The 10,874-nt window shown below is 45.3% G+C and overlaps 4 protein-coding genes across 4 annotated transcripts in view; 2 read left to right on the top strand and 2 right to left on the bottom strand.

Annotated features, from left to right (window-relative positions):
• The window catches only part of LOC144697912 (uncharacterized), a 294,824-nt gene that overhangs the window by 155,912 nt on the left and 128,038 nt on the right, over positions 1–10,874 (top strand).
• The window catches only part of LOC144697327 (uncharacterized), a 174,774-nt gene that overhangs the window by 59,992 nt on the left and 103,908 nt on the right, over positions 1–10,874 (bottom strand). The window lies entirely within an intron of this gene.
• The window catches only part of LOC144697913 (uncharacterized), a 60,368-nt gene that overhangs the window by 28,057 nt on the left and 21,437 nt on the right, over positions 1–10,874 (bottom strand). The window lies entirely within an intron of this gene.
• LOC144697111 (uncharacterized) lies at positions 6,499–8,066 on the top strand. Its single transcript, XM_078568934.1, has one exon. It carries the CDS (start codon positions 7,142–7,144, stop codon positions 8,009–8,011), a length of 870 nt encoding a protein of 289 aa, XP_078425060.1. The 5' UTR covers positions 6,499–7,141; the 3' UTR covers positions 8,012–8,066.

The raw sequence follows: 10,874 nt of genomic DNA, 5'->3' as shown, positions 1-10,874 counted from the left end.
TCCTCCTGTGTGAAGGGATTGATACAGCTGGTTAACATGCTGACACAACCGTGAGAGGCTGTTCATCTGCTCTGTGCGTGGGAAGAAATTCATGTGTTCATCCAACCTGCTGGCACACCAACTCAATCACTTTGATGAGGAACCTCTTCAATGCTCTGACTCTGAGAAAAGCCTTGAAACCTCTGAGGAACTGGTCCAACACCAGCGAGTTCACACTGGTGAGAGACCGTTCAGCCGCTCCCACTGCGGGAAGAGGTTCAGGCTGTCCTCCCGCCTCACGGAGCACCAGCTCCTTCACACACACGAGAGGCCGTTCAGCTGCTCTCACTGTGGGGAGTCGTTCAGCAAGTCAATGCATCTCACAGCACCAGCCAGTTCACACCAAGGACAGGCCATTCAGCTGCTCCCAGTGTGGGAAGAGATTCGCTCAGTCCTCCCATTACACTGAGCACTAGCTTGTTCACACCGATAAGAGACGTTTTAAATGCTCAGCGTGTGAGAAGACCTTTAAAAGACACAGTGAACTGCTGAGACACCAGCGCACTCACACCAGCGACAGGCCATTCACTTGCTCTGTGTGTGGGGAGAGCTTCACCCATTCAACTTCTGAAGCACGAGGGTGTTCACAAAGGGGAGAGACCCTTCATCTGCTCTGTGTGTGGGAATGGATTCACTCGGTCATCCAACCTCCTGGCACACCAACGGGTTCACACCGGGGAGAGGCCGTTCACCTGCTCTGACTGTGGGAAGACATTTACTTGATCATTCCACCTTCTGACACACCAGCAAATTCACACAGGGGAGAGACCGTTCACCTGCTCTGAGTGCGGGCAGGGATTCACACGGTTATCCCAACTGGTGAGACCTCAGCGAGGTCACACTGGGGAGTGGCCGTTCATCTATTCCACGTATGACAAGAGAGTTCCTGAATCCGCCCAATACACTGAACACCAACATGTTCACTCTAATAAGAGAACTTTTAAATGTTCTGAATGTGAGAAGACCTTTACAAGAAGCAATGACCTGCTGAGACACCAGCGTATTCACACTGGGGAGAGGCCGTTCCTCTGCTCCGAGTGTGGGAAAACATTTATGCATTCATCTGATCTGGTGAAACACCAGCGCACTCACTTTGGGGAGAGGTCATTCCTCTGCGCCGAGTGTGGGAAGAGATTCACTCGGTCATCTGATCTAGTGAGACACCAACGCACTCACACTGGGGAGAGGCCATTCACCTGCTCTGAGTGTGGGAAGGGATTCACTCTGTTAGCCAACCTGCTGAGACACCGGTGAGTTCACAGTGGGGGGAGAGGACGTTCCTCTGCTCCGAGTGTGGGAAGAGATTCACTCAGTCATCCCACCTGCTGAGACACCAGCGCATTCATACTGAGGAGAGACCTTTTAAATGCTCTGACTGCGGGAAGTGCTTTAAACCTCAGGAGAACTGATGTACCATCAACGCATTCATACTGAGAAAAGACCGTTCAGGTGCCATCAGTGCAGGACTGAGTTCAGGAAATCATCTCAACTCACTTTACACCAGCGAATTCACACTGGGGAGAGGCCGTTCACCTACTCCGAGTGTGGGAAGGGATTTACTTGTTCACACCACCTACTGAGACACCAGCGAGTTCACAGGTCACTGGCAAAGTTGGATTTTCTTGATTTTGCTGCTGAGAATTATGTCCAGGACTGAACCTTTTCTCCTTTCTACCTCTAGAGTATTTAAGTTCTCCTACCTTCAGTTACTCTCATGGAAAAGTCCCAGCTCCCCATACTTCCAGAGTGTCTTTCTTAGCCTTGGGATCCAGGGAAGGCATCTGTAAGAGACTCGGGATCACTAAACACAGAACTCAACCTGTTAATCAGTTTCAGCTCCTGAATTTGGTGTGTGTCCCACAGCATCTCTCTCACCTTCAATGTGTGAATGGAGCATCACGTCTGCAAACCTGGCTTAAATTGAAATCCACTCAGTAAATGTATTTAATGAAACACTGTGGCTGATGAGACAATGTTAAGGTGCCAGTGTGCGGCTGTATTGCTGGGTCAGCCGTGGCTCAGTGGGTAACACTCTGATCTCTCAAGCAGAAGGTTGTGGGGTCAAGTTCCACTTCAGCCACTCAGCACTAAAACTGAGGTTGACTCTCCAGTGCAGTACTGAGGGGGTGCCTCACTGTCAGAGATGCTGTCTTTCAACTGAGAATATTACCAAGGCCCCCATCTGGCTGCTCGGGAGGATGTAAAAGATCCACTGGTCTCTATGTTGAAGAAGAGCAGGGGAGTTATTCCTGATGTCCCAGCCAATATTCATCCCTCAGCCAATGTGACAAACACAGATGATCTGGTCATTATCATATTGCTGTTTGTGGGAGCTTGCTATGTGCAAATTGATTGTGATGTGTTTCCTAAATTACAACAGTGACTGCACTTCAAAAGGATTTCCCTGATGTAAAGCACTTTGGGACACCCTGAGGTGGTGAAAGGTGCTACATAAATGCAAGTCTTTCTTTTCTCTGTGTTTTGCCTGTAATGGAAAATGCCTGAACCTTTGTCCCAGTGGAACCTTTGCTGTTATGAAATGTGGGTGAATATTAATGAGCCTCACATCGTTGCTGATGTCTGCTGCAATTGTGTAGAAAGGGGATGTGTAAAGAGCTGGTCTTTGTATGGCGATGTGAACCAAGGAAACGGTATCTGTGTGTGATAGTGACACAGCCTTGTGCTCACACTCAGAGCAATGCACAGATATCCTTCTGGTTACGGTTTGAGCAGAGTCATCACAAATATAGTGAACAAGTTAAATATAAATATCTCCAGTGTAGCTGCAGCTTGTTAGATCAGAGGTGGGGAGAATGGGGCAAATGAAATTAAACACAGATAAATGTGAGGTAGCAGATTTTGGTCAGAAGAATAAGCAGGTCACTTATTACTTGGAAGGTCTGAGTCTGGGTGGGGTAGAGGAACAAAGAGATCTCCAAGTATAAATACAGCAATCAGAGCAAGACCATAAAAAGAGAAAACCAAGTACTAGGTTTTATTTCGCAAGGAATGGAATTGGAAAGTTGGGAGGTTCTGCTAAAGCTGTCTGGAACCTTGGTTAGGCCACACTTGAGAATAAAGAGTGTAATCTGGTCACCATTTTATAAAAAAGGATAGAGAGACACTGGCAAGGGAGCAGAGAAGATTTACGAGGATGACTACTGAAATACATATGAATCAGAATCACAGTGCAGAAGATGCCCTACGGCCCATCGAGTCTGCACCGACACACCTGACCTACCTACCTACCTAATCCCATTTACCAGCACTTGGCCCATAGCCTTGAATATTATGATGTACCAAATGCTCATGCAGCTACTTTTTAAAGGATGTGAGGCAACCAGCCTCCCAGGCAGTGCATTCAAGACCGTCACCACCCTCTGGGTAAAAAAGTTTTGTCTCACATCCACCCGAAACCTCCTGCCCCTCACCTTGAACTTATGCCCCCTTGTGACTGACCCTTCAACTAAGGGGAACAGATGCTCCCTATCCACCCTGTCCATGCCCCTCATAATCTTGTACACCTCGATCAGGTCGCCCCTCAGCCTTCTCTACTCCAACGAAAACAACCCAAGTCTATCCAACCTCTCTTCATAACTTGAATGTTTCATCCCAGGCAACATCCTGGTGAATCTCTTCTGCACCCCCTCCAGTGCATTCACATCCTTCCTATGAAGAAAGGATTGACAGGCTAGGTCTCTTCACTTCTGAGAAAAGAATGTTGAAGGGTGTCCTAATAGAATCACACAGTGCAGAAGAGGCCATTCGGCCCATCGAGTCTGTACTGACTCGTGAGAAACACCTGACCTACCTAATCCCATTTTCCAGCACTTGGCCCATAGTCTTGAATGTTATGACGTGCCAAGTGCTCATCCAGGTGCTTTTTAAAGGATGTGAGGCTACCCGCCTCCACCACCCACCCAGGCAGTGCATTCCAGACCATCACCACCCTCTGGGTAAAAAAGTTTTTCCTCACATCCCCCCTAAACCTCCTGCCCCTCACCTTGAACTTATGTCCCCTCGTGACTGACCCTTCAACTAAGTGGAATAGCTGCTTCCTATCCACCCCCTCCATGCCCCTCATAATCTTGTGCACCTTGATCAGGTCACCCCTCAGTCTTCTCTGCTCCAATGAAAACAACCCAAGTCTGTCCAACCTCTCTTCATAACTTAAATGTTTCATCCCAGGCAACATCCTGGTGAATCTCCTCCACACCCTCTCCAGTGCAATCACATCCTTCCTATAATGTGGCAACCAGAACTGCACACAGTACTCCAGCTGTGGCCTTCTTGTTAAATTACTCCTTCCAAAGTGTATCACCTCACACTTTTCAGGGTTAAATTCCATCTGCCACTTATCTGCCCATCCTGTCTATATCTTCCTGTAGCCCAAGACACTCAACCTCACTGTTAATCACCCGGCCAAGCTTTGTGTCATCCGCAAACTTACTAATCCTATCCCCCATGTAGTCATCTATGTCATTTATATAAATGACGAATAATAGGGGACCCAGCACAGATCCCTGTGGTATGCCACTGGACACTGGCTTCCAGTGAGGAAAGCAACCTTCTGTCATCATCCTCTGTCTCCCACAACTAAGCCCATTTTGAATCCACCTTATCAAATTACCCTGTATCCCATGTGCATTTGCCTTCTTTATAAGTCTCCCATGTGGGACCTTGTCAAAGGCTTTACTGAAATCTATATAAACTACATAAACTGCACTACCCTCATCTACACACCTGGTCATCTCCTCAAAACGTTCAATCAAATTTGTTAGGCATGACTTCCCTCTGACAAAGCCATGCTGACTGTCCCTGATTAGGGCCTGAATTACTATTTGAAGCTTAACTAGTGTGACTCATCTCAGCTCACCTTATCTCTATTTAAGAAAGGGACTATTAGAAGCACACGAGCAGGGGAGAGACCTCATCCTGAGTGAGACACAGCGAGAGTGAGTGTGGGTCTTGGCAATTTGCTGCACAGTAGGAATTGAACTGGCAAGTCTTTCTCTTTACTTTCTCTGAGTTCAGTAGTCTAGTTAAAAGGTTGCTAAGGCAGCTGACTCACCTGACTGTGTGACAGTTAACTATCAATCACCTGAAGCCTGATTAGGCATGAATAGGTTTTGATTACTATTTGAAGCTATATTCAAGACATTACTGCAGTCGATCCTCTCTGATTATCACCAGACTTGACCATGTCTCTATTTATATTGTACATGACTCTGTTATTTGTGCCCTTGATGCTGTCTCAGTTGTTACAAACTAGACCATGTTTCTGTTTATGTTTCATTAGACCCTGTCTCAGTTATTTGACCATGTCTCTAATTATATCCACCTGTATTACACGAGGCCCTGTACTAGTAACATTACTAACAATTTGAAAGTACTCAATTAGGTGTAAAGTGTTTTGACACATGTGGTGATCATGATATGAGCTATATAAATGCAAATATTTCTTAATATTATTTTGAACTGTACTAGACCCTGTCCTGGTTTATAGTACAGTAGACCCGGTGTACTGATTACCGCACTAGATCCTGTCCCTGTTTATAATGCACTCGCCCCTGTTTTGCTTTTAACTTACCTTGGCCATGTCTCAGTTATTGCCACATAAGACCAGGCCACTATTTGCACTACACTAGGCCCTGTCAAAGCAGCTACTGCAGTCGACTGTGCCACTGTAATTTGGGCCTCTGTCTGTTACATTACAGTGGGCCATATCACAATATATCTTAGTTATTATGGCACTAGAGTCAGACCATGTCTTGCTTAATATTCCATTAGGCACCATCCTTTTCATTACTGCACTAGGTCCGGTCTTGGATTATTTTACTCTTCCTGCTGCATCAGTAATCACTGCACGAGACCCTGTCTCAGTTGAGATTAATCTGGGCCCTGTCTCAGTCATCCCTACACTAGACCCTATTTCAGTTTATATTAATCTAGGCCCTGTATCAATAATCAGTTGCAGGGTTATGGAGAAAAGGCGGGAGAGTGTGATTAGCTAAGTGATTCTCGCAGATAAGACAGGCCAGTTGTCCTCTTTCTCTGGGGGAACCATTGTTTGAATCTTATGCTAATGGCGGCCGAGATTCCCACAATCCATCGCGCTCCAAAAACCGCTCTATTCAACACGCACCTTTCCCCAGGCGCTGAGAGTGCGCATGCTCCCCAGGGCCAGCCGCGGGGCATTCTGGGTGGCTCCTTTGTTGTGAGTCGGACTCGGTGGAAACCCGACCCCCAGCCAGGGGAGATCACCGCGCGGCCGCCGGGCCGCTCTCATTCGGCCTCTGAGAGCCGCACTCGCTGTTCCTGAGGCTGTGCTCGCCCCCCGCTCAGTTTCTCCATTGAATCCTGTTTCTCTCCTTGTTTTTCCCAACTCAGATTCACCGCCACATTTTCCTTTCTCCCTCTGAGCCCCTGAACTCCATCTGACAGGGTCATGTTGGAGAGCGAGCATTGACTGTCCTGGGAAACAACAGCAAGAGGAGCTCAGAGGCCGGAGGAGCAAAGGGAGCAGCGACTTCAGTCACCAGTCGGGGGGATTGAGGACTGGACCCTGAGTCAGTCAGTCAGGGGAGTCAGAGTGAACCCCTGGGGAATCAGTCATCTCTGAAAAATTAAATGAGTATCTCTTTTATCAACAACACAATTTAACATTTATCAGGTTTTTTTTATTCTTTGTTACCTCAAACCCAGGACATCGCTGCAGGAATTCCTCAGGACAGTATCCTGGGCCCAACCATCTTCAGCTGCTTTATCAATAACCTTTTTTCCATCATAAATCAGACTTGGGAATATATTGCGGTTCCTTCATTGTCGCTGGGTCGAAATCCTGGAACTCCCTTCCTAACAGCGCCGACACCACATGGACTACAGCAGTTCAAGGAAGTGAACAGGAAGATTTGCTGACAGGAAACTCAAACCAAAAATCACGTCAAAATCTGACAGATTCACTCAATACATCAGGTGCTGGATATCATTGAACCTTTAATGTAGGAGGAGAAATGTTTTAACCAATTGCACAGCCTGAAAAAACATCTAATCATTCACAGCGGGGATAAACTGTGTACGAGGTTTGGTCTGACCATCCAACATGGACAGCCACAAGGACACCGGCACCATGGAGAAACCGTGGAAATGTGGGGACTGTGGGAAGGGATTTGGTTCCCCATCAAAACTGGAAATTCATCAACGCAGCCACACTGGGGAGAGGCCATTCACCTGCTCCGTGTGTGGGAAGGGATTCACTAATTCATCCAACCTGATGAGACACAAGCACATTCACACTGAGCAGAGTTCAGTCATCTGCTCCGTGTGTGGGAAGGCAATTGGTCATTCATCAAACTTTCAGAGGCACCAGCAAACTCACAGTGGAGAGAGGCCGTTCACCTGCTCCGTGTGTGGGAAGGGATTCACTCAGTCATCCTACCTGCTGACACACCAGCGCATTCACACGAGGAAGAGTCCGTTCATCTGTTCCTTGTGTGGAGAGGGATTTAATCGATTATCCAGACTTCTGAATCACCAGAGAATTCACACTGGGGAAAGTCCATACACCTGCTTTATCTGTGGCAAGGGATTTAATCGACCATCCAAACTACTGACACACCAGCGAATTCACACTGGGGAGAGGCCATTCACCTGCTCCATGTGCGGGAAGGGATACACCAATTCATCTGACCTGTTGACGCATCAGCGAGTTCACACTGGCGAGAGGCCATTCACATGTTCCATGTGTGGAAAGGGATTCATTCGGTCATCCCACCTTCTGACACATCAACTTGTTCATACTGATCAGAGACCTTTTAAATGTTCTGAGTGTGAGAAGACATTTAAAAGTAAAAAGGATCTGCTGACACACCAGCGAGTTCACACTGGGGAGAGGCCATTCACCTGCTCCGTGTGTGGGAAGGGATTCACTCAGTCATCCACCCTGCTGACACATCAGCGAGTTCACAAGTGACTATGGGGATTGAAATCTGTGGTTACTGTTGCTTTTAATCCTGTTCAGGATTGAATTCTTTCATTCTGACAGCTGGAGTTTGTTTCTGCAGAAATATAATTGTGCAAAGATGTTTAGCAGCTCAGAAGACTGGATAGAATTTAAAAAAAGCAAAGAATGATTGAAAGATTAATAAAGAAAGAAAAAGTCGAGTACGAGAGAAAGCGAGGTAGAAATATAAAGACAGATAGTGAAAGTAAATATTGATATTTAAAAATGAAAAGAGTTAACAAAGTGAGGGTTGCTCCTATAGAAAGTGAATCTGGGGAGTTAATAATGGAAAATAAGGAGATGGCAGATGAATTGAACAGATATTTTGCATCGTCTTCACTGTGGAGGATACAAGTAACATGCCAGGAATGGCTATAAATCAGGAATTGGAAGGGAGGGAGGAGCTCAAGAAAATTACAATCACCAGGGAAGTGGTACTGAGCAAATTGTTGGAGCTGTGGGCTGATAAGTCCCCCTGTCCTGATGGATTTCATCCTTGGGTCTTAAAAGAAGTGGCTAGTGAGATAGTTGATGCATTGGTTTTAATTTTCCAAAATTCGCTAGATTCGGGGAAGGATAGGAAAATCAGATAGGAAAATAGGAAATGTAACTCTTATTCAAAAAGGGAGGGAGACAGAGAGCAGGAAACTATAGGCCAGTTAGCTTAACATCTGTCATAGGGAAAATGTTAGAAGCATTATTACAGGGCACTTAGATAACTTCAAGTTTAATCAGGCAGAGTCAACAAGGTTTTGTGAGAGGGAAATCATGCTTAACCAATTTATTGGGGCTCTTTGAAGAAGTAATAGGTGCTGTGGATAAAGGGGAACTGGTGGATGTACTGTACCTATATTTCCAGAAGGCATTTGATAAGGTGCCTCATTAAAGGTTATTGTGGAAAATGAAATCTCATGGTGTAGGGGGTAACATATTGACATGAATAGATGATTAGCTAGCTAACAGGAAACAGAGAGTAGGCATAAATGGGTCTTTTTCTGATTAGCAGGATGTGATGAGTGGTGTGCCACAAGGATCGGTGCGGGGACCTCAGCTCTTTATAATTTATATAAATGATTTGGATGAAGGAACCAATGGTGTGATTGCTAAATTTGCTGATGACACATAGGTAGGAAAGTAAATTGTGAAGATGACATAAGAAGGCTACAAAAAGATACAAATAGGTTAGGTGAGTGGGCAAAAAGCTGGCAAATGGAGTATAATGTGGGAAAATGTGACATTGTCCACGTTGGCAGGACGAATAAAAAAGAAGCATATTATTTAAATGGTGAGAGATTGCAGAGCTCTGAGATTCAGAGGGATCTGGGTGTCCTAGTGCATGAATCACAAAAGGTTAGTGTGCAGGTACAGCAAATAATTAGTAAAGCTGAAAGAATGTTATCATTCATTGCAAGGGAAATTGAATACAAAAGTAGGGAGGTTATGCTTCAGTTATACAGGGCACTTGGTGAGCCCACATCTGGAGTACTATGTGTAGTACTGGTCTCCTTATTTAAGGAAAGATGTAAATGCATTGGAAGCAGTTCAGCGAAGGTTTAATTGATCAATACCAGGAATGGGCGGGTTGTCTTATGAGGAAAGATTGGAGGAAAGAGGTAACTTGATTGAAACACATTGAGGGGTCTTGTCAAGGTGGATGTGGAAAGGATGTTTTCTCTTCTGAGAGAATCTTGAACTAGGGGCCACTGTTTAAGGGGTCGCCCATTTAAGTCAGAGATGAGGAGTTATTTTTTCTCTCGTAGGGTTGTGAGACTTTGGAATTCTCTTCCTCAAAAGGCAGTTGAGACAGAATCTTTGATTATATTTAAGGCAGAGGTAGATAGATTCTTGATAAGCAAGGGGGTGAAAGGTTGTCAGGGTCGGCAGGAATGTGTAGTTGAGATTACAATCAGATCAGCCATGATCTTATTGAATGGCGGAACAAGCCCGAGGGGCCGAGTGGCCTACTCCTGCTCCTAATTCGTATGTTCGTATATAAGTTGATAAACCATATCAATGGGCTGCTGTTTAATATTCTGGATAAATGTCACATAGCATGTCAAACTTTATTTTTCACACATTGTTGTACAATTTTGTCTTTCCTACCTGAGTGTTTAACATCACCTGGCTGGAGCTCAGAAAGGACAATCTGGGGGAGGATCATATGGCAGGAACAGAACTTCAGCCTGGATGCAGTCCTTTAGGGTCATACTGAGAGGGACAAATGACACTTTGGTCTTTCTCATATTTCTTCACTGACAGCAAAACCCACATGTGGATTAATCCTGAGATGTGAGAAATGTGTCACAGCCACTTCTGTGCAGTACGTACAGACTAACGATGACCAAGGTCAGGCTGTGGAGTCCAAGGCCACATAGAAAAATGGATGGAAAGATACAAACTCCCTGGAAATCTAACCCTCTGATTTCTGTTTTGTAACCATCGTGTTTCAAAGCTGCTAGGCAGAGAGCAGAAGGCTCCTTTACAACTGTTGGTTGTAGAACCTGAGTCAGGCAGTCTGGAAACATGCTGTTAAATCAGAGATTGGTGTAAAACTGTGCTCTGTTCCTGACTGAAACTGAAATGGCAGGAATAAGTCTCCAGTTTAAAAATGACCGTGGTGATTATTCTGTGAAGTTTTTAAGATTTATTGGTGACAGTCCTGAGTCCACTACTTTAAGCCAATGTCAACAATAACTTGTATTGACATAGCACCTTTAACATAGTAAAACGTAGCTAAAAATAAATAGTGTAACGTCTGTCTTAAAATAACACAAGGAGGAATTCACAGGATCCTTTTAACTCCTGGGACAATTATACAACAGACATTTGATCT

The sequence above is a fragment of the Cetorhinus maximus genome, chromosome 23 (genome assembly GCF_964194155.1).
Source record: "Cetorhinus maximus chromosome 23, sCetMax3.hap1.1, whole genome shotgun sequence".
NCBI classification, from domain to species: Eukaryota; Metazoa; Chordata; class Chondrichthyes; order Lamniformes; family Cetorhinidae; genus Cetorhinus; species Cetorhinus maximus.
This window is presented reverse-complemented; position numbering and strand designations above follow the sequence as displayed.

Excerpts from the sequence above, each read along its gene's own strand:
- LOC144697111 (XM_078568934.1), top strand. The coding sequence starts at position 7,142 with ATGGACAGCCACAAGGACACCGGCACCATGGAGAAACCGTGGAAATGT.